This window comes from Blennius ocellaris, assembly GCF_963422515.1.
Source record: "Blennius ocellaris genome assembly, chromosome: 23".
NCBI lineage: Eukaryota > Metazoa > Chordata > Actinopteri > Blenniiformes > Blenniidae > Blennius > Blennius ocellaris.
The window spans coordinates 15156656-15181935 of record NC_137672.1 but is presented as its reverse complement, the minus strand read 5'-3'; the positions used below and the strand labels follow the sequence as shown (position 1 = coordinate 15181935).

Genomic DNA, 25280 nt, shown 5'->3' with positions numbered 1-25280 from the left:
GAATGAGGCTGCTTGCGGTTTGGAGATGATTGATGGTCCTTGTAAATATGGCCATTACCATATAGGCTCTCCCCGACTTTATCCCTATTATTCACTGTCGGCCGGGGCCAGTGTGAGCCCCTAATTTTATGCAATTTAGTGGTGCACTTAATGTGGCTCTTGAAATATGAAAAGCTTGCGTAGCGTTCCCTCAACCTGAACCTAGATGTTTCAGGGAAGAGTGTCAATACATTGCAAAAAAAAAAATTAAACATTTGTTTGCTTTTATTGTGATTGTAGGGAAAATAAATCTACACATCGAACTTTGCTTGCTCTAACTTCAATACAGGAAATATGATTGCTTTTGTTGCCGCCGTTGAGCATTTACAGTCGGCGGCAATAAACGCCGCAAGATGAAATACTGGGAGTTGTAAAATCCATATGTCCATGGATTAATAGCTCCGGGCTCTCATGCTGGTGGTGAGAAAGACAATATTAGAGTCAGTGGGGAGTAACAAGCTTATTAACTGCGGAGAAAGCCGAGAAGTGTTTCAGGGACCAGAGAGCAGAAGCATGGCATGTTAAGTAGTCATGAAGGAGCAGGAGTTTGCCCTCAGTGTGAGATTTCAGAATGAAAACTAATCTGACCCTTGACCAGCAGGTGACGAGGAAACCAAGTTTGCCTGAAGCTCTTGAGGTTGATTTTCAGGTCATATATGGTAACAAAAAAATCCCTTAGTCAGGAGGTGCAACATATTCTTGGCTCACGCTCACGACGACTGTCACCTTTTGTGATCTTAGAGACAAGTCATACAGGAACAGACTGGAAAGATTCCTCGGTTGTAGAGCATGAACAGCATGCAACTGTAAATTACTGCTGCTCTGTTGCTCAGCCCCAAGGAATAATTACATGAGAAATTCAACTGTGCTTTGTTCCTGCAGCACAAAGCACAATCTGTCAGCCAGCTGACGGAGTTACAGCCGTCGTCTCAGATATAATCTGAGCATCGACTGAGCTAATTCCGGTTAGAATTTGGATCTAATGTAACCTTTTGTTTTAATTTTAATCCTTTTGATTCCAGGAAAAAGTCAAGTTAACTCCTGTTGATGGACTTTTATCATGAGATCTGTGGAAAAATAATCAGATAAATCTGTTGATCTCATTTTGGGTTAGGGCTGTGTGTTCATGTCTCTTCAACAGTATGACTGCTGTAGAAGAGACATGGACACACAAGCCCTCAGCTCCATTCTTTAATATTGACAATATTACTTTCAAAGTCATTTTGACCACATTTCAACCATATTTGTGAATTAAATTACATTTTACAATGGTATAACATTTCAAATTAGATTAAAATATACATGACATAAGTAGCCATACATCTTTTTTTTATCCTTGTGGTAGAGACACTCTGTCACATTTTAACCTCTTGGTAATAAAGATGACAATTTTGTAGCTCATCACAATATTGATAATTGCCCATCAATGCTGTGAAACTGAAGAAATCTCCCCTCCATGACTTTCTTCTCCGTATATAGAACGACCAAACAAAAGCATTAAAAGGCTGGCATGCAGCCATGCATTTTGTTTTGTTGATTTAAAAACAAAATCATTTGGAATTTTCCAAGAAACAGAAAAACAAAGTTTGAACATAACTTATGCATTCTTATATCTGTTTTATCCCGATTAATCAATCAATCCATTGTGTGTTATATTGGACATATGTTGTATGTGGTTATTATGTCATAATCAAAGTATTAAAAGCTATTAAGTCAATGACATCTTTCATATAATATTTTAATATATGTTTTTTTTTTATGACAGCCAACTGAACCACCCAGAATAAACCCTCTACTTTTTCACACTGACTGATACTAACCAATAATGGCCTCTAATTTTTGCTGATACAATTTACAGCAGGCGTTTGTGAACTACAGATCATTTGATGCACGTTCCTTGCACTTGGATGCCAAAACGGATCTATTTTTCATAGTATTTGATGACAATGCAACACATACAACTGCATGTAGAATGAAAATGTTTGATACTATACTTTAATCATCACACCTGACTTTTAAAATAGTTGGAAATATCAACTTATGTTCCGATGGGTCGATATGGTTTTGGAAGATTTGAGTAAGTTTTCTGACGTGAACGTCACTGCGTGATATTATATATGGTGGGTTTGACTTTGAAGACAGAGTGGGAGAACGCTAGAACTTTTCAGAGCCAGAGTCTCCTTCATGTTGTGAGAGGTGATGTAGAAACCACTTCAAACTTGTTTATCTTCGGAAAATCCATAGAGAGTTTATCCAGTGGCTTGTGGTGGCATCACCTTTACTGCAACAGTAGAGAACCAAAAATATGTGCTTTTTCACAGATTTTGCGACATATTTTTTCCTACTGAGTACCGAAACAATACATTAAATTCGCTGCAATTTCTTATAATTCCCGTCTTTATGAATCTAAAGTGCTTAGTTTGGAGGATGTACTGTTTGCTATGAAGTGATTACAGTCAAAACAATAAAACCACCACTACCCAAGTGTTACAGTTCAGAACATAACAGCTGTTTTTTTGTGATTTTCTGTTGCTCAAAGCTGCTGATTCCGTCTTCCTAAAATTTGATAGCTTTAATCCTGCCAAAAACCTCGACGCACTTAGCGAACCACAATGACCATAATTCATCTGCGATGTTGCACATCTGTGCTCCCCAGAGTTTTTGACTGCGCCACTGCCGACGTCGGGCGTTTAAGAAGACGTCTCGACAAAACAGATGGAAGCATAATATTCAGCTATCGTCAGCTTCAAGTGGTGTGACAGGCTTCAGCGTCAGAATAATAAGAATAAAAAAAAGTGGATTGCCACCTCTCTGCTAAATGAAACGTCAGTAGCAAGTCGTCGGTGTGTCCTAGTGCTGCCAAAGTGCACGACTACCTGTGGAGAATCGCATTTAAATGCTTAGTGGTGGAATCATAAACAGTTTACTCGCATCTCTTCCCCTTCTTCTCTTTTTTATATACCGTCTGCTTTCTTTCCCCCCCTCTGCCTCCTCCTCTTCCCCTGACTGACAGTCTGTCATTCAGCACTCTCCTCTGCTATTAAGTGCTTTTCCTCCTTCTCCCCCATTTCTCTCCGCATCAGTCGTTCACTGTTTTAAAAGAGCAAAAGTAAGGGCTTCCCTGCAGATTAGGTAGGCAGTTTTCTCGGGATGAGATGGGAAGAAAAAGAACTCGGAGGGATGGGGAGGTGGGGCAAGACTGCAAAGACGGGAGGAAGAATGACATGGAAGTAGAGAGAGGGCTGAATGAGAGACATTAAATAGACGGCAGAAAAAGAGTAAAACTGTCTGAAGTACACGACCCCAAGCTGTGTTAGCAAAAACTGTGAACTAGCACTCCCAGTGCAACTGTGGTGCCATTTGGCGAGCAAGCTGACGTTTTCACCAGTTTTGATGGAATTACGGATGTGCCATTAATGGAGGATTGGACACACAGTGAGCAATAAAAGAAAAAAAAAAACATTGTTGTGGAAAAGGGTTGGGAAGGTTTGTTGGTGGAGCGGTTAAATATATCAGCATGAGGCAATTGGCTGCTTGCTTGGCGGTTTATTGTTCTCATGGGAGCATCAGTGACCAAAAATTGCAAGATAGCCCATTGTGCACAGTGTGTTATCCATGTTAACTCGAAGCATTATGACACCGTCACGCAGTGCCTTGGTGCTTTCTGCTTGTGTTAGCCAAAGCAAAAACACCACTATTACTATCGCACCAGATGATTGTCGGTCAGAGAAATATTTCTTAAATCTAATTAAACTCTATTCAATACTGATAGGAACTACCTGCAGTGGGTCAATATGGACAACTTGCCATAGATTGTTTTATTTTCTCTGTATCTATTGTTTTGTTCTTTCACTATCAGAATTAGAAAATGTTGTTTCATCATTGTTTGGGCTGGACTTCTCCAGTTTTATATCTATTCAGGTAACACAAATAAAGTACTCCAACAGTCGTAGACACTGAGGTATTGGTAATTTGTGGTTTGCCAGGCTCTTTTAGTTTTTTGTAAATAAAAAGATAATAGTCTTAAAACTGTTGACTAGTAAATATCTAAGATTAATGAGTATTCTTTGTTAACTTAGTTATTTTGGAAGCTCTTCCACAATTTGTACCAGTTAGTGGTCAGTGTTCTATCAAGACACCCAAGATAATGAAAAGTAGAAGCCCAAACGTCCTAAACACGAGAGTATTGGTGACAGTGGAAAGAAAATACTCCCTCCAAAAAGGGAAAACAAAATAGGTGAGGAACATCTGTCTTGACCAGTTGGTGTTGAGAACATTGAAAACCTAACAAATCAGCATAAACTGTTAGAAGATAGTAAATCCACTTTATTTTGTTTACCGTATTTTACCACAGCAGTCTCAACACATTTTTCATGATTTGTCACATTCTCCCATTTGCATATAAAAATCATTCTCAAGAGGAAGGACACCATTGGGAGGAATATGGGATCCAGCGTCTTGCCCGAGGGCATATGAAAAGAGCAAGATCGGATATTGAACAACTCACTTTACCAACTAAAAGCTACAGCTCCACGAATGGAGCACGTGGATACTGCCAGTGACGCAGTCAACCCATGGTTTAAAATATTTCAAAATGGGCTTTGTGCAGTACTTTAAGGTAAGGAAAAAGCAGTCTGTGTGTAATGCAAGAACACTGAGTGCTGGAACAGCATTTTAATTTTAGGAGCTAGTAAAGACATAATCTCAGGGATGACTGGCGCTTAACACTTTTTACACTTGAGACGAGAAAGACACATAAAAAAGGAGAATGTACGTATGTGAGTGTGCGTGCTTGTGTGTGTGATGACGGACAGACATTGTTCTTGGCACATCTTCTCTGCACCTTATGCCAAGTCCATCCGGTTGGAGGTGTCCAACACACACACACACACACACACACACACACACACACACACACACACACACACACACACACACACACACACACACACACACACACACACACACACACACACACACACACACACACACACACACAAGCATAACTGCAGTGTGTAATGGGGGTGAAAATAACACCAGCGGCTGCCCAGTTGTCGTCTGACGCGAGGCCCCGAGCAGCCGGCGGGTTCAGGGTGACTTTAATGGTTGAAATTCTTAATAAGTGAAATTAATCCCATTCTTTATTAAGGTCACTCCATAATTGGCGTTGAATGTCTGCCGGATTACGAGCACAAATCCTCCCCGTGAATAAACACGCTGCACACAAACCAACACACACTTTTGTGCTGCAGGACAGGGCTGACTCTGTTATCTCTTGACTGGCGCTGTGATATTCCCAGGATACGAGCCAACGTGACAATGGGATTGCTGTTCACACAAGTTTGAACTGAAGTTCTCGTCCCACAGTTTTAATGCCATTTAAGAGGCTTTGTGTACTTCAAAAAGAAAAGTCACTGAGAGTTTGGATTTTTTTTAATTTTTAAGTACAACAAGAAATAGCATAAATATGATGAAAACCAATAAAGCCATCTGTTGTTAATACCAGCAAGTTGATGTTGCAGGGGCTGCTTGTTGATTGCCTGGATAGAATGATAGAAAATCTCACTATATAGCACATTTTGAGACGCCAAAGTTGAAGGAAGCTGTACTCAGTGAAAACTCATGCCGGCACTTGGAGAACAACCACACAGAAAGGCCTGGGCCTGGAATTGAACCTGGTTTCACAAGGTTGCTTTTGTGTGTGAGAATCAAATATTTTTTTATTGGCGATCCTAAACAGAAGGTAAGAGATCCACATATCTTCTGGAACGAAAGACCTCCCAAAAATGACAGGAGACCATAAAAATTCTGATTTTTATTTGCAATTCTGACTCGGAGTTACGGGGAAACAAGTGTCACATTAATTGTACACATCAAGGTCATCTTACCCGTCGTGATAGTGCTCCTCAGCCTGTAAAAATAGCTCTCCGATGTTTGGCTTCAGTGGAAGCCTTCGAACGTCATGGGGGGGAATCAGGGTTTACGACGTCAGCTTTGTGACAAAACGTCTGGATTATATGGAATATATGATGGAGAGATGTGAGCAAAAGATATTTGGAGTAAGAAGTAGATTTTCTAACATAATTTTACATGTCTCACGACGACTTTTCTGATAAATTGAAGCCAACTTGATTTGGTGGGGTTGCTTCGACCGTGAACAAACTCCTGCTTTGATAACATTTTCATAGTGATTCCTTGTAAATTCATCTGTCGGCTCAAATGCATCAGTTTAAAAGACACAGTGGATTCTGAAAGTAATCCACTGTCACTCTCTATCCATATCTCTGTGTAAAACCCCTTTGTTCAACTGACATCCTGCCTCAGGTATGTCCCCAGGCAATTCCCCCTGCTTTTAGCTGAGCACATGTATGCATATGCATGAGGTGCTCCGTGTGCACACATGTATGACGACTCTATCTCAGCTCTGGGCATGCAGTGTTGCATGTCACTGCAGCCAAACCGTGTTTTTGCTGTTTTAGATGGTGGCGTTGTTACCGAACCAATCTGTGTGGAGGCGGAGCTTCAACTCAAACGCTAAGACGAGGCATTTCCCGGCGCGCTCGTTGCACTGCTCTGCAGCAGATGTTTTAAGCCTCTGCCCACACATTAAGCCATGTGCTGCTTAATTTGGGATTAACACTCAGGATATTACAGATTACCACATTCCAGGTTTGACCTTCTGCGTCTGGTCAGGCAGTGGTGGAGAAATCAGCTTTTATCCTTTAGTAGTTACAGCAACACAATTTTGTTGCCAAGGCCAGAGCCTGCGATGAAAGGTTACCCAATAAGTGGAAAAATACAGTACTTTCATCGTCATCAATGCAGCTCCTTCATGAGGTTCAAAAAGAGTCCGCTTGGCTGCACTTGGGTTATTAAATTGAAGTCATCTTCTTCAAGCATGGTAAATGCCATCTTACAAGCTTGAACTTCACCTCAATCTTCGGACCTGTCAGTATTTCTTGTTGTCATCCAACAACATTTCAAGTGAAAATCCATCGTTTTTGAAAAGGTAAAATTGCTGAAACAAATGCTGTCGTTTTCATGTAGGGGGTCACGAGTGGGTGCTGTTGTTTGATTTTGTATTGAAACCACACACATGCATGTAGAGAACAGTATGCTATAAACATTAACAAGGGTACAGTTACAGGGACCTGTTGTGTACCAGTTGTGTTCTCTCTAAGAGAGTACACAACTGCTCTATAGTGGGAACCAGGTTTAAGGGGTTGTACATAAGGATAAAATAAAGATTTTACCCTGACGTGCTTCTTCTGTCTGAGAAAGGGTCAGATTTTGTTTGCTCCTGTTTGCTCCCTGGGTCGTGATGTAGAGCCACCTGTTTTAGCGGGTAATGTCCTTCAACTGGACTGGGGAGTCAGTTTACTGAGAGCCTCGCAGGGACCAACAGGTGCTGGGAAATCACAAACAGCCGAGCTGTCCCAAGAAATATGGACGGTTGTTGACAGCACAATGCCACACGGCATGCTGACTCATCAGAGTCAATACCTGAACTCTCCAGGTAAAAGATAAGCATTTGACATATCCATCTTCTTCTCAGGCTTCTCAGGTGTGTATGGAAAAAAGTTTGGAAAGCCTCTGAATAGTTGACTACTCCTTCACAGAACTAATTCAGATCACTATTTAATAAACCTGACAGACATATACATGTCCTTACTAGTGTGCAGCAATATCACCTATGATATATATATATATATATATATCACATATGTTAGAAATAATGTGTTGATCAATGAATTTTATAGATGCCAGATGTGAAAATGTGAAAGCAACATAAAATAACTGCAGAATCTGCAGAACAAGTGTTAGAGTTTATGAACACCCACAAGAGACACCACAAAACAAATAAATAAGTACATCAGAAATAATAAAATGGAACAAGAATATCTTCTTTGCACCACAAAGTGGTAATCGGTACATGAACCAGATAATAATATAGAGAAAGCAGGAATTTTCACATTCTCGTGTTCCTTATTCATAAAACTTTCTAAAGCTGAAAGAACATGTTTGTTTGGTTTTTTACTTTAATTAGCTGAAGAAGCGGCGTTACTATTTCTAATTTTGTCCTCTAAAAAAAAACAAACAATTATAAACAACAAAAAAACATCCAAATGAGTAGGTATTACTTATAATTTGTGTTATTTATGATGAAAGCAGAGGTGGGTTGTTGATGACCGTGGTTGGCATTCGCCGGCTGTATGTTTGAGGAAAATATGAGGAAATCGGATGAAAAACAATGGAGGATAAAATATTATTGTTTTTAGGCACATAAAGTCGCTAACGAGTATCAACGAATTCTATTTATTGCATACGGATCAGCAAAAAACTACATTATGTTATATAAAATACAAAAAGGCTGGGATAACAAAATTTAAAGAGGGTTTAGAGTTAATTACCTTAGTTTTATTATTATTGCATGTCCCTTGAGCAAATTACACTTTACTTATCAAAAAAAAAAAGAAGAAGCAAATATTTCCCACAGTATGTGCACATTCCGCTAAAAATTCTCAAACGCTACAAGCATTTGATGAATCACCCAAGTTACCTCCAAACATTACTTTTCTCAGTTGGAATAATATGTTGACACTCTGTTTTTACACAAGAAGAAAATATAATTGAGTTGCAGTATAAGGACTGGTAGAATCTATTGTTTCAATAGCTTTCCTAACTTGATGGATGTGCAGCACTACACTGCTAAAGTAGCCTGTAAATATGTGAAAAATAGAGAGAAAACATACTGGAAGATGAATAATGCTGAAGAACTCTAAAGTAAACTTTATTTATATATATAAAAAAATATATAGACATTTGTTTGTGTTACATCATAATTTTTCATGTACTTCAGTGAGTCACTATTCCAGCTCTCTCTCTCTCACACACACACACACACACACACACACACACACACACACACACACACACACACACACACACACACACACACACACACACACACACACACACACACACACACACACACCCTGCTGTCAACCGAGGGCCAACTGCCAGCTGCCCCCGTACTTCTCTGTCCTCATCCATATTTGATGTGTCTCATTAAATCTTGATTGTGGAAACACTTCAGCATTCTGACATTCCTTCTGATCCACTATTTAGTCTCCCTCAGCACTCTCGGAGTGAAAGAGCCCCCCTCAGTCATGCGTGAGCGGCCTTAAGGAGACAAACACAACACACGAGGTTGGATGGAGACGACTCCTCGCCGGTGCGGCGGACAGACAGACGCCCGACTGGCTCACGGAAACAAACAGGGGCTCGACTGCCACTGAGTAAATGAGGACAGGTGCTCAAATACAGTTGGTGCTTGAGAGGAGGGTAAATAGACGAATGAAGATGGTGCTTTAAAAAATTCAGCATGGCTCTCGAGTTGCACTTGTTTGTTGAGGTCTTTTTCGCTGTATCACATGCAAGCAATTATGCTTTATTAGTCATTATCATTTGAATAATTAACCATGTGAAGGAAATTGTGTACACTTCTGCATGGGAGGCAATATACATCTAAAATCTGAATATGACACCTAATACCAGATTGATTAGATTAGATGATACAATAAAATATGTTTTCTTTTTGTAGAGAGACATTTTCAGTCTATTTAAAATCTGCGCTTTACCGACACTCAACATTGGCTTTGAAGAGCCCTCAGATAAACAAACATAAAGCTCTTACTGCTGCTGGTGCTGAAGTACTGCAGAGTCAATTTGACAAAGACATTGTTTTTACTGAGTTGGTTCTATATATATAAATAGAAGCAAATATATGTCAAAAATGAGGTGCATTCAAGTGTTTTACGAGAAGACTGAAGTTTATCTGCTCTTTCTGAAACTCTCCACAGTTCATCGTGTCCTCAGATGGTCAGGGACGTTGTTCCACAAGCAAGACGCAGCAAAGTAGAAAGTTTGATCCTCCATGGTGCAGGGTTTTGTTCTGGCAGTGTGGTGACATTTAGACTTATTTTACAGGCAGAGTCATCGCGTAGGGGTTTGTTGGGTGAAATGCTCCTTCAGATGGGAAGAAGCATCGCCATTGAGCCTCTCAGTGCCCCAGTGGTGGACCATGATATGATAGTGTGATGATAAAGTTTTCACTTTCAGAGGTACGTTCAACATTAGACCAAAAGATGGAAACAGAACACCTGAGAGCTTCTGTGACGTATAATATGCTGGTTACAAAACAAAGCATAATGCATTGTTGTAGCGGGATAAATACTGACCAACAGCTTATACATGTACTGTACGTATAAAATACCAGTAGTGGCCACATATTGGATGGGTGAACACTTTACAGGCTCAAATTTATCATAATAAATAACTGAGGACTGGAGTACCTGTTTGTAATGAATTAGTAGAATAATGCAAATATATTGAATATACTGTATTGGGACCATGTCGTTAGTTATAATAGATCCCTTCATATGTTGTAGATACCGTTGATGAAAGGAACTGCTTGCTTCCCTTACTTGAACCCAACTGTAATGACTCCGTCTTTATAGCAGACGCTGACATCCCATCAGTCATCCTCAAGTCCACAGTCACACACACAAACACACTCGTGTGTGTATGTGTGTGTGTGCAAACACTTATACTTTAGTGTTTAACTGATTCATTGGGTAAATATTAAGACCTGCCTGGTGTTTGCTCGGTGTGCACGCTCACAGGTGCACAAAGGTATACGCCGCCTAACAAGAATGTGTGTAGCGGGACGCTAAACGTGTGTCGAATGCTGTGTTTACTCTGCAGAGCCCCAGCTGAAGGGCATCGTCACGCGGCTCTACTGCAGACACGGCTTCTACCTCCAGATGCTGCCGGATGGCACCATGGAAGGCACAAAGGACGAAAGCAGCTCCTTCTGTAAGTGACTGAATCACAGTTTCTGCTCTTTTTGAAGAGCGCCCTTTTCACAGCTTTGTTGGTATTCTGGGAGTCCCCCCCCCCCCCCCCGTAGCTTCATGCCAAAGGACATTTAAAAGGGGGACTTTCCTCCGAGGACAGTCATATATCTGAGGAGAGCATAAAAAGGTGCCGCCATGCTTTCTGGTTTGATTCACACAAGGATCAATCAGGCTGAAAATGTTTGCACACTTGGAGAGGTGTGCTGGATGACTGCCAGCTCAATGGGATTTGTTCTTGTTACATAATGTATCACAGATGAAGTTTCCTCAACACGTGGCTTTAATGTTTCGCGAACAATCATCATGACCTTTAAGTTACAGCCTTGTTGATCTACACTCAGTCACATAGGAATGTAAAATGTCTATTAGATACACCAGAGCTCTATTCTACGGTCGTAACAGCAGCTGTGGTAAAGAAAAATATATTGAGCCGGAACTGCTAAAGGTTTGAACTAATAAAAGCAAACAAAAACCTGATTGTTTCTGACAGACGCACAAATTAACTCACACATTAACTGTGGTTGCCTTCATGAATAAGCAATATTTGCTCATGGATCAATGGATATTGCGCAATGTGATTTACAACATCTGAAAATGTTTGCATTGTTTATGATGCCGAAAGCGAATAAACCAGCAGATATGATAACATTTCTTGCCGGCCATTCTCGTATAAATAAGGTTGAATATGTCACTCGTTGTATTTGATCAGATTTCTTATCTGATCGCCTGCAGAATACATAGAAACCACTAGCTCACTTTATGCAAGATCTTAGTAAATCAGTGCATAAATGTTCATATAACTTTTTAATCTTTTTAATTTTGAAAGAAATACTTGATCATGAGGAGGAGCAATTCTTAAGGGCACTGTAATGGGAGCAGAGAATCTGCTGAGGTCATGGACCAAGACTTGAATCTCTTCCCATTAGTACAGAAACCTACTTTCATTTTTAGCTGCTGGGTGTACTAATGCACATCACCACCACCAACCGCATTAACTCACACCTCACCCCGCGAGAGGTCACTGCTGAGGTGATTACTGACTGGAAACATCATATCTCATGATCTCCCTGAGTCCCTGGCCTCCCTCCAGCCCTCCCAAAGAGATCAATATAACATCACAGAATATCCCTAATGTGGCTACGCAGCAGTTTTGTTTTGGATCTTTTTTTTTTTCTGTCAAAACACCCGTTTGGAGGGAAAACATGAAGTTAGCACTATTTTGGATTCACAAGCTGCAAGAAGGAGGGAGATAAACCCTTCTTCAACTCTTAGTTATGGTTCCCTCTGCAAAGTTTCCATATGTTAAGAATACTCGTGATGTTACCAGGATTGGAAGGGTTGTGTTTATATATATAATGTAATATAATAATCTTCCTTTTGCACTATTTTGTATACAGTATATTCCAACTTCTCTATCATTTTATGTAACTTGGCATCATGGGTGCTGGAGGCAATACAGGCTTACTGAGTGCAGCATTACAATCTGGACAGGTCTATAGTTCATCCCAGCACAAACACAGAAAGTCACAGACGCTTGCTTTTACAGCGATAGGCAATTTAGAGTCATATGTCTGGTTTCTCGGAATAAATGGCCCCACATGGGGCTTCTAATTATTTATTCTTTGTACATAGACACCCACCTACATTTCACACCCACATCTCTGTTTATTACTGTCAATCTGATGATTAAAAACTTAAGGCAGTTTTTGTGTGATGTTTTAATTCATATTCTGACAAATTATCAAAATAACTGCATATCCAGATTACTGAAGAGCTGGCGCGGCACTGGGGTTATGAATCCTGCCCAACCCGGCCGTTTGGTTGAACACCTCCAGAAAGCTCTCCGATAACTGATTGGACCTGCTCTCACCTCTCCCTCTTATGTAACAGCACACCTCCGCCGAGGCAAACATCGACGCGCGCTGAACTTTAAACACTCTCATGTCCAATCTGAAATATTCATCACATAATACCACGGGGCACATCTGAAGGCGATGGGGACTCATTTCCCGATGGATGTAAAGACCGCTGTTGCGTAACAGTGCTCCTGGTGTGTCGGGGTATTATAGATTTGTCAGCGGAGGTCACCCTGCAAAGTGTTTGCGTGGGTCTGACTTATAGTTCATATTATAACAACTATAACTCCATCAGTCCCGGGACGAGCTTTAAAGCCGGGTTCGTCGCAGTCGGGGTGCAGAATGCGTATGGGTGTGACAGATTAGTCCCACGAAATCTCATGAATTATGCTTTTCCCCGCGTGTCAGATCATTTATTCAACCAAGCAGGAATCGTTGAGTGATTGACATTATTAGAGTATCGAGCTGAAACCCAGCCGTCTACCTGGCTGCACGGAACATTGAATGGATAGAAAGTGCTGCATGAGCATGTAATGGAACACACTGTGTGTGTGTATGCATAAGAGTGTGTGTATAGACTCCTTTACTGTCAGACATGAATTGAAGTGCTACCTGAAAGCCTTCTCCATTTCAAACACAAATAAATGTTCACTGCTAATTCTTTCCTTTAAATAACGTTTGAAGCAAAAGTTTAAAAAAAGTCACTATTTTTTCAAAACTTTGAAAGAAAGTAGAAAATCAACCAAATACCTCTGTGACAGATCCATTGATGAACATTCTCATTTGACTCGGTGCCGCTTTGCCACTGCTATGCTTTCAATATAACATCTGGTTCGACTTCTTCACTTTCGCCTTTGGGAACCTGGACCATGATTAACCCACCTGGTCCCACATGCTCTGTTCAATCCATCTATTATTCTTGGCTCCCTTGGTGACAGCTAATTAAATTAATTCATTTTAGGTATAAGCACCTTGTAAGCACAAATATTAGCCAGAATCAAGGTCATAAAACAAGACACAGAGATTGAAAATATGTGATTAGTAGGGGCCCCTGTGTCAGGTAATGGAATTATTAAGCAGTGCTTTTATTAGGTTCCCAAAATAAATGACTATAAGTGAATTTAGTAACACCTGGTGCCTGGTTTTGCACCCTTTAGAAATATTCAGTAAAGCAATTTGGGATGAAGGTACAGAGGAAGTATTTTGCAAATTTCCACCTGATTAAATTCGTATCAGTGAGTTTTGGTTCAGAGTCAATGGACCTCAAGCTTATTTCTTCAAATCTCACAAAACTCTCTTATTCAACTTTTCAGATTATGGTTGTCAAAAGTCCACGATCTCCATGTTTTTGAGTGAAAATATAAATATTGTTGGAGTTAAAATAGTGACAGTTTAATATGGTTGATTAAATCTGTACCGCATCACAACCAACAGAACAGGGTCAGATGATCAATCTTTCCAAATGACGAATAGACATTAAAACATGCACGCACACGCACGCACAGCGCCACCTGTTGCTGTTGGAGTGATGGAGCAATGACCTCTAAGTAAATGGATCAAGCGTGACCCAACAGGTGTCCTGGCTCCATCTCATCCGCTCTCTGCCTGGGATGCTTGGCTTTACAGCGGCTCCCTTAACCTCAGTAGTTGTCCCTGACCAGAATATGTCAGAAGGCAGGACATTGAAGAGGCAGCCAGGTGGAGGGGAGTAAAAGGACTTGGAAGGAGGTACAGAAGCCCTGAGGGGATGTAAAAGAACAAAAAGTGACAAGAGTAGCTTTGGTACGGCCTTGGAATACTTTTATGTCACTATTTTAGGTTCCCCCAAAAGCCTCCATAACTATGTGACAGACGGAGTTTTCACAAGGCCAGAAGTGACTGGCACAAAAGTTGAAGCACAAAAATGAAAAGAAAAGTGAAGTAAAGGATCAGAGAGGGGGAGGAGAAGGAGGACATGCCAGAGTAAAGTGAGCCAAACGGACAAGCCTGGCTGGCAGAGGGAGAGAACTGGAAGAGGGGGAGAACAAGAGGAGGACAGGGAGAGCGAGAGGAAGAAGCCACGGCGAGCAGGAGCAGCAGCTGGCGTGCAGCTGACGGCTCCTCAATCACTGTGTCTCCCCCCTCTGGTGGGAGGTCAGAGGAGCTACCACCCTCTTCTCCACCCTGCTCATTCTCTTCTCCTTCGCTGTTCTTGGCTCCTGCCTGCTGTTATGTAATGAAGCTGGAAGAGGGATGAAGGGAGGAAAGAGGAGGATGGCAAGTGAGCAGAGATTTATTATCTATTTTCCCGAGAAGTGCTGTTAAAGGTCTATCCTGGTGTTTTTGCACATCTGAGCCAGTTTATTACAAGTCATTTAATGTTAGCCGACTATTTCTCTCGGTACTTTTAAAGTTTGAGGTAAAACACCATTTTCAAACTTTCATCACTTTCGTATAAGTTTGTGATATGATCGATTGCCACCTAAAGTGGAATGATAATGTCATAATACAACAATAATAATAGAATAATGGTCAGTGGAACCTGAAGTGAACTTTGCAGTTGATAGAAGATGAAAAAGTTTTCACAGCTGATCATAAAATTTTAAACTATTCTAAAGTGTTTCTGAGAGAGAGCCGTGCATTTCTCCTCCTTACTCAATGAAGATTGATTCAGTCCAAAACTAAGTGAAAAATCTCCAACTTTTAACTTTCGCTACATGAGCTTTTCATAATTGCATGATGTTGGTATATTATATTAACTGGAGGAGAATCCCATGATTCCTGATCTGCCTGAATCCTCCAGACAGCAAAAACAAAGAAATTGGACTTGTAAGTGACCCAACATCGAATTAAACTACAGCCAAGTCGCCATGTCATAAGCTTTACTAAGATCTTATATCAAGCATGGTAAATCGCATACTAAAACAAATAGTTGTGCTTTTAGTCTGTGTAGGTTTTTTTTCGGTGATCAACTATATAAGTATCACCAGAAGTAAGAGACAGAAGTATTCCAATAATGGGTTTGCACCCACGGGTACAAAATGTCACAAAGTTAAAGCTCTGGAGAAAAATAATAACAACAGAAGAGTTTCAAAAATGCCCAAGAGGGAGTACAATACAAAGGTGGTGAGCCAGCTGAGGGGAAAAAAAGCCCCTTACCACAATAACAGCAGCATTTCTGCTGAAGGATAAGGTGCTGTAAATTACATTGGTGTTGTACATTAATCTATTAGGATAAATGCTTTCCAGTATTTTGCACAATCAGGAACATGTCTCTAATGACAGTTCATCAATATCGTGTTTGTGTTCCACGCAACCCTGAATGTATCTTGTTTGTACATCAGCTTCCAGGCGTGTGTGTCCGCACACTAGCACAACGTTTATGTGCTGTGATATTTTTTATATACATAAACCTTTCGTGGATCGGGCCAATAGGAGCTGCATATGAATGAGAAAGCATATTCTTTCTTTAAGGCATGGAAAATGAAGGAAAGTCAGTGATGAGAAGGGATGGTGCTGCTGATGGATTTGGATTTTTTTTCTGTTTAGGAAGAAAAGGATGAAAAAAAATCCCAGAATGAGACAGAAATACAGTTTCATGGGCAGCGAAAAGAGAAAAAGAGAAGTCGAGTAGATGAAAGCTGTATTGACTGCCAGCGTGTACATCGAAAAGCCATAAAGAGGAACTTGATTCCCTGAATTTTATCCACTGTAATTACCATCTCCCACTGTTGGAAGTAAATTTTACTTATCTCTCTCCATGCTCTGGAACAAGTCTTTTTCTCTGTCTAACTTTCACCCAGTGCTCTGATAATGCTCCCTCGCAGATGGCAGGGAAGGGGAAAAAAAACACCCCTCTGACTTGAAAGGCAGACACGAGAAAAGTCAGCTCTGTGTGCGAGCTGAGCATTCAAGGAGGGGAAAATGTGAACATTGAAAGCAGGGGCTCTGTTCGCCAGATGACGAGAAAGGTGAGGGGGTAGCAGAGCGACGCCGAGAGAGAGCACGGAGCGTACCGAACGAGGGGAAGTGAGGATACAAAAGCAGAGGCGAGGAGAGAGTGATGAAGACGCAAACAGAGGCGGCCGCGGGGCAAAATGGGACAAAGATGAATGGACACGGGTGGAAAAGTATTGGTTTCACAGGACGGGGAGAATGACAGCCAGCAACAGGGGAGCCGAAAGGGGAACAAATAAGAAAGAGGAATGGAGAGACGTGGAGAAAGAAACTGCGATAAGGAGGAGGATATTAATTCACAACAAGAAGGGGTGAAGAGAGAGGAGAGGAAAAGAAAGAGAGAGATTGAAGTGAAAGAGAGACCGATAAAGGGGCAGGGGAGTCGGCGATGAGGAGGAAAGCCTGGGGGAGGAGGGAGAAGTTAAATAACAGGAGAGTGAAGGTAGTTGTCTTGTCATCAGAGCCATCGACCACCAGGGAAATCAGGCGTAATGCTCGGCTCCAAGTCATTTAATCTACTATTGAGCCTTTAAAGCTCATTTCTTCAAAACACAAATGATGATGTGTGAGAGGATAGGGGTCGTTTCACATGTTGCTGATGCAATTCCACTCCTTTTATGCATCTTCATTAGTTCAGGCATCATTTTAATGATCCTTCCACTGGGCCTGTCTGTTGGAAATTTAATCTCTGTGTCTGGCAACGCCGCTACATTCAAATTGAGTCAAATCAGTCATATCTATATTGTTGTGAATAAAACCTCACCACTCCTGGATACTTACAGCAGTAAAATGTTCGGAACTAGTTGGTTTTAAAAAAGAAGAAGCACAGTTTGTCACCCATAGTTACTATTTTGCCAAACTCCTGTTTGCTGGATGAAGAAAGCATGTTATCGGTAGCATTAACATTAGTGGTTTAAAATGTTCCTGTTCAACCTCAAATGAAAATGTACCTTTCCATACAAAACCTATTTTTTTATGCCTCTTCTCATTGATGAAGCTGCTAACTGAATTTTAAGAAAGGCAATGTTTTCTTTCTCAAGTAGCTAACATGCAGTGCTTGCGTAGACTTTCTGTATGTTCAGCATATTTGACTTTTACAGTTTTAATGCAACAGAGGGACGATCTGCATTAAAACTGCAAATTTTTCATTGAAATTCTTGGTTGTGAGTTGTAGATGATGTAGATGGGAACTTCCAATATGAGATAACTTCATGTATTATATTTTTGGAAAAGCCTTTAGAATACTACAATATGTTTTGTTGATATTTATCCTGCTTTCTTTACTAAAACCAGGAATATTTAGTATTTTGTCTGCCTTAAGCAAGATAAAATGTTTTAAGGATATGAGGATAAAATGCAAAACAGGTTAAAGGATCTCCTTGTGATCTGACCAATACAATATTAGACATGACTCGAATAAGTCGCTTTCAGATGCTTTTACATATATAACATCACAATACTGTTATCCAATATTCTCACTGAGGGAAGACGGCACAGAACTGCCAGTGTCAGTCCTGAAGTTAAACTCTGTGTGACTTCTCACAGATGACTATAATCCTCTTCTCATTCCAACGGGGACCAACTGTGCAGCACAAAACAACACTGCAGAGCAGGCGCGCAGCGTGCATGCCTGCAGATGCCCTCTGCACAGCTTAACTCCATGTCCTGCTGCCACTTCCCTGCGCACGGCCACCTCTCTTCCCGTCTCCTCTCTCCCCTTGTTTATTTATTGTGTAGATGATTGCAAGCCTAAAAATTGACTTGTGGGATTGATCTGGCAAAAACCCTCCCCCTTCATTTCCCTCCCCCTCCTCTCCTCCTCCCCTCCCTCTAAAGACTTTTGATTAATCTAACAGTCTCCGAGACGCTGCCGGGGGAAAAAGGATTCAAATGTAAGGATGGCAAGAAAGAGAGGGAGGGCGGGAGGAGGGGAGGTTGCCTCCATTACCCACCCAGACAGTTATGTGATCCTTGTCATGAGCACAGACTGAGGAAGTAAGAGGGCTGTGAACAAATTGTAGAAAGAGAGTGAGGGGAAAACATGGTTCTGTTAACACAGGAGAAGCAGAATGTAAGTGAGCATTTATTAGGGTTTTTTTTAGAGTTGAGAAGTATAAGTTATTTAGGATGAGATATGGCACAAACATGAAGATTATCAGAAGTAGAACTAAAAGTTCCACTTCTGATAATCTTGAAAAGCCTGAAAGTACTTCTTAAAAAAATCTGTAGTTAATTATTCTAGTAAAAATGCTCTAAATTGCACATTCAAACTTTCATTTTTGCATGCGTTTCATGGGTACTCAACACAGAGAATCACACAATGAGTGCAAACGGGACAATTTTGCTGTAAATTGTATAATTTCTGTGTTGCCTCGCCATTCAGTGATTTGATTTGAGAGTTGAGAATGTTAGAGGCATGAGATTAATGTCATACTGTGGAGCTGGACGTCTTGGTGGAGGACGTTATCGGACATATCTGAAAAAGAAAAGTAAAATCTGAGGGGAAACAATATCAGGACTTAAAAAAGCCGACAACATAGATGATTTGTTATAAAAGCTGTGGAGAGCCAGCTGTGGAAAAGCCTCTTACCGTCAAATAACTAAAATAATTTCACACATAGGAAATCACATTGTACATGTACATTAATCTGTTAATGTAAACTGACAGAACATCTGATAGACACAAGAAATGTTTGTGTTATTTTATCCCAAGTCTTTCCCGTTAGTACATAAACTTGTACTACGGACTGTACATGCACGCCTTTTCTAAAAAAAAACACCCTTAAAGTATAAATATAACCACATGTATGATTGTGCTCTAGTTTTAAGCTTTTATTTCCAGCACTGTCAGAAGTTGACATGCATCCTGCCATAGTACGTACCTAGTTTATGATATCACATGTCATACTGTCACAAACCCAACTTCAATGGTGAGTTTCAGCTTTCGGCCATTAGTTGTCATTGCACTTTATATTTAGTATATGTGTTTTCCTTGGTAGCTGTGTGAGGCGAAACCCAACTACATGCAGGAAGGGGCCGGTGTGTGTGCTTGTGTGTTTTTGAGTGTGTGCATGATGTGGTCTATTTGTCATCCCTACCGCGCTCTACGGTGACACCTTGTTCATTTGCGAAACCGACTGTTTGAGATGCAGCGATCGATCGAGCAAATAGAAGCAAGGCCCTTAAGAAAGGAAAGGGGGAATGAGAGGGGAGACTGGGGGGGGGGGGTATATTTGTATGCAGTTTCCATTACCAACATTCATACATCTATTGTGATCATGCATCAAAATCTAAATGAACAGACTTTCTGTTCACTTACTGTTGACATGTGCTCATTAGAGCTGAGGCTTGTTGGTTTAAACCCCCAAAAAAGTCAGTGTTGCAAAACAGTAATGAAACATCTTAATTCTGTGCATCTTGAAAATCATTCAACAGCGCTGACGAGGTGGTTTTTGCCTTTGTTTTCTTGTAAATCATTGCCGACATTGACTTTCTGACACCGCCTGATAACTTAATTGAGGCCTACTTTTTTGCTTTCATTTTCTTACACATAAAAATTTCGGCTCATTTCCAGGTTTTTACTCCCAGATATTAACTTTGTCCAACAGATTATTTTGGTCAATCATCCAACATCTTTGTTTTGAGTGATTCAAGCGAATGAAACCAGCTAACTTAATTAAATAGAATGATCATGCTTCTGTTGATAGTCCTGGAATATTTGGAAACACTTTTTGGCATTTAAGCCTGTTTTAACCAGAAGCAACTCGGCTACTAGTCAGAGAGTCAGCCTTCATGTTCTATTTGGGAAGTTTGACCAAGTACCACTGTGCTTCATTCCAATAAATCTTAGAAGATTGCAAGCACTGCGTCCCATCTTTAACGGTCCCTGTCTTTACTTCCTCTGGTGCGTGGAGCTTTTCAGTATTAAAGTGGAATGAAACCTATTTGAGATCAAGTGCCTGGAGATCATGAGGTTCACTGGAGTGTAACGTTTAAAGGTCTGTAGCTGTGGAAGACACAGTAGTGACATTTGAACAAGCCAATGCAAACAAGTCTCCACCTAAAAAAAAAAAAAAAGAATTGCACTCCGACTGAATCCACAATTTCAACATTTAAAAAAAAGAAGAAGCACGATACAAATCTCTCTCTCTCTGTGTGCGTGCATTGCATTCTTGGTGCTCAGTGTAATCTCAGTGTAATATCATCTGAACCCACTGATGTCTAAAGCCTATAAGTATGACTCACATATTCACTGTCACTTGGAAAAGAACTTGGAGAAAGAAGGGCATCGCAGACATATTTTAATTAAGTTGACTCCAGAATGAGATTTTGGTTGTGACAATAACCTACTGGAATGTGTTATCTCAGGAGAGTCTACAAGCCATTGTTTATTACACCCAATATATAATTTCCTATCACATCTTTCATCATGCAGTGTACACAAGTCTACATATATTCTACAGGTCTAAACAAACACTGCCAACTGTGACTTTGTTGGTTAATGCAGCAATACACCAACAAACCATCAATATTTTAGAGTTCGTGAGTGTTTTGTGTTCTCAGCCCATTCTGTTTTGGTTGCCTTTTAATCTGATCCTGTCCGACCGCTTCTGGGATGTTCATCATCCGAGTTGTGTTTGTTCATGACAGCAGAGCAGCTGGCAGCCAGAGGCTGTTTATGTCGGTATTATTCAACTTGCCATGTCACATCAACACAATAGCATCATGATATCTGAGAAGAAAACAAAAAAACATAGACAAGTACTCACAGTCAAACGTGAGCGTGCTTTGTATGAAAATTATAGGTCTGACAAGATCTGGATCATAAAGTGGCTCTGAGGCCACTGAATATCTCAAGTGACCACAAAGATTCAAATGTGCAGTGTCAGCCACACAAACAGTGCAAACCGCTTTACGCACTTTGATTAAGGTGCACAGCACAAAGTGATTACAGATTGTGGAAATATTAGTGTACGGAGATTCAGATTGGGTCAATGGCATTTTTGTGTTTTACTCAGCTCTCGTATAAAGCATCCTGAAACTGATACTCAGTTTGTGTGCATTTTGTAAAGAAAAACACTATGTGTGACATCAGATGCAAAAATATGTTTCCAAATGAGGGTTTGGTTTGATTTAGACACGTTTCACGTTTGTTGGGGACAGTGTTGCTTCTGAGTTCATTTGCTTGCAATTCACTGTGGATAAATTCACCTCGAGCAAACAAATGTGGAACTGGATGTGTTGTGTTTGTGGAGGAAGTTGTTAAACATATCGGAACATTAATCTTTCATATAGTCAAATTTTGAGGTACCCCATAAATAATATCTTAAAATCAAGTCTGTAAACAAATATCGTGGAGGCAGCAATCTTATAAATCCACAAAATAACAAAAGTCTTTGTTCCAGAAAATGCTGGAAGCAGTTTATGTATTTTTTCATCTTTTTTCCCCTGACTCTTATTTGCAGGATTAACCATTTTTTTTTTGTATTGTACAAATTCTTAGGTCATGCAATCTTTTCTGAATCTCATATTCATTCTGCATCTTTGACTTTGTGACATCCATCCCCCATGCAAATGTTTTTCTTTCATTTGCCGTAATGCTACCATATGTTTAATAACTTCCTCTACCGATGCATCCAACTACATGGTGTGACATTTTGTACTTCTTTGGGCTCCATCTAATCACTCCAAAGAAAACACAAACATTAACACATACGCATGATATCACTCATGGTATTATCCTTACTTGAACAGAAAATGCAATTTATTTGCATGAGCATTCAATTGAGTCTGTCCCTCAGACGCATTATACTCTGAGTGCTGCTCCGCTGGCCAGGTTGAAGTTAGTTTGTATGGAGAGCTATGCACATAAGAAATTCACGGAGCCACTGGAGGGGATTCAGCCAACCTACATTACAAAGTGTTGTTTACTGTGTCGGGACAGAGAGAATTAATTCAAAAGCGTGCTCAGAAGATGTCACCCTCTAAAGTACTGTATTTTCTTGAGGATCTCCGCTCGGCGAGTGTTTTTCTCTCTCACCATGTTTCGTCCTCCAGCAGGGTTTTCTCCATCCTGTCACTCTCGGTTTTGTTTGACCTCTGCTGTACCAGCAACCAGACTTTATTCCCCCTAAATCTCTCCCCTCTAATCCTTCACTCAATTCTGTTTTTCACACACTTTCCTATTGGCGCCTCTGACAGATCAACCGTACAACAGGGAGGATGAAATAAGAGACAGCTGGAAAACGATTGTCTTTTTATGCTGTGAGGAAATGCTGTTTAGGAGAGAGAATGATTGCTCTCACATGCCTCCCCTCTCCCCCCCACTTCCCCTCCTCTGTGTTTTTGCAGTGCAGTTCAACTTGATTCCTGTGGGGCTCAGGATAGTGGCCATCCAGAGCACCAAGACAGGGCTCTACGTTGCCATGAACAGCGAGGGCTACCTCTACACTTCGGTACGGTCGCAACAACACTTTTCAGCAACGCTTCTGGACACACTGCCACCCCTCTGCTGACCGTGTTCTTCGTCGGTTGATGAAACACATTGTAGTTGGTGCGCGTGGACCACGTTCGGCTGACCTGCTGCGTTCTCTCTCAGACGACGTTATGTTGCCTTTAAAAGTTAAAGAGAACAAAGTGGGGCTTCTTCATTTATTATTCATTCTTCTATTAGAGCTGAAATCTGAACTGTAAAGGACCACACATTGTCGGGGGCAGAAAGAAATACTCCCAGAAAAACATCCAAATCAGTCCACTTGAAAGTGTGTTATCTGCAAATTAAATTCTCCAGAGTCTTTTTGCACAATAACGACACAGCATTTTACAATAATTCCTCCCACAAACTGGTGATTTCAATCTGAGATATTTGAGATGCTTTGCAAAGGCCTGATTCTGTGTTCAACCATGTTAAAATTTGTCAAATACCGGAAATTAGCAACAAATTACAGTTACTGGTTACTACCCATTTAAGAAGTAATGGAGTTACCAACTGAATACCAACTAGCGAGTGATTGGAAATAATGATTTCAGGAATAATATGCACATTGCTGTAGCAGTGGAGTGTTTTTTAATGTCTTTTTTTTTTTTTTTATCACATTGACATATCTGCAGAAGGAAAGCATGATCTGCATATTTGCCTAAATATACAATTCCTACAAATAAACAAAACAACACTGTACCACATAAGATCAGATATCAGTTCACTGCTTCACAGCAGCAGTTATTCAGACATTACTGACACACAATTTGACTCCAGGGTAGAAACATATAAGACGCAACCTTTTTTGCTCTTCTATCCAGTCAAATGCTGCATCTCATAACAGCCAAGCCATTCATTTGTTTGAATGAACTTCAAACGGGAGTTTAGTTAAATAGCAACAATGCTCCTTTTTGCTGGAATTGTAATGTTAAAGGTGGCCTTAGTGAGCTGCACAATGAGAGACGGCATATCAATCGTCATTATTCAGCTTTTTTTAATTGAAACCATGAAACCCTCATTAAAGAAAAAAACATAAACATGTGACTTATGTAGAGTAGCATGTAACTGAAGATTAGAATGATAAGGATTGTATCACACAAATGGTGCATCTCTGCATGTTTCTATACCTTTTCTGGAGAAAATTATCAGAGTAATTCAAATCAAAGACAAAGAGGAAAGTGCTGACCCGGTGTGACCGAGTTATTATTGTGTTGCAGAAATGCTGCCATCTTTTATCTCCAAAACAAATCTGAAGAAGCTGCATATATATATATATATATATATATATATATATATATATATATATATATATATATATATATATATATATATATATATATATATATATATATATATATATATATATATATATAGTTCTCTTCAAGTTATTACTTTGAAGATTGCTCGCTTACCATATATGCATATATATATTCTTTGATGGATAATTCCTGTGGCTATTTTATATGATATCAGCTCCAGTTATGCACTCTTAAGTGTCCTGTGAGCCGCCATGCATCACACGAGTCACGGCCGTCATCTGAGACTCGTGACAGTCTTTTCGCTCTAACCTTGTTCCCTTGTCGCCGCTCAGAGACAAGCTGAGGTGGTGACATCTGAAACTTTGTATACATCTGATGCACATCAGATGGTTTCCCTCGCCGGAGGCGGCGGCGGCGGCACTCGTACGCCACGGCTTGTGAACCAGCTACCGGAGAGTTGTTTCTCATTGATGTACAGAGAGGAGCAGGCAGCCGAGCCGCAGATTCGAGAGGTAGATGGAAGAACAGATGATCAGAGTGCACCTCTTTCAGGATGCAGAGGAAAGCACTTTTTTTCTACTCCCCCCCCCCCCCCCCCCCCCTCGCTTGGCACACATGCAAATTGTGTGAGATCTTCTTTGAAGCGCATTGCTGTGTTCATTTCAAAGTTTATCCAACGGTGCCTGTGTGCACACTGCTAGAGACGGGGTGCAGAGGTGCAGCGGGTTGTCAGCTGCGACACGATCAGACACATACAGTAACTGTAATTTGTCCCCGGTGCTGCCGGGCTTAC

The 25280-nt window shown here is 40.6% G+C and overlaps 1 protein-coding gene across 2 annotated transcripts in view; it reads left to right on the top strand.

Annotated features, from left to right (window-relative positions):
- Positions 1–25280, top strand: part of fgf11a (fibroblast growth factor 11a) — a 93121-nt gene that overhangs the window by 37859 nt on the left and 29982 nt on the right. For both annotated transcript variants that reach the window (XM_080518917.1, XM_080518916.1), the window contains 2 exons: positions 10807–10917; positions 23102–23205. In XM_080518917.1, the coding sequence (XP_080375043.1) occupies positions 10807–10917; positions 23102–23205 (215 nt within the window). The remainder of the gene's footprint in view (positions 1–10806; positions 10918–23101; positions 23206–25280) is intronic.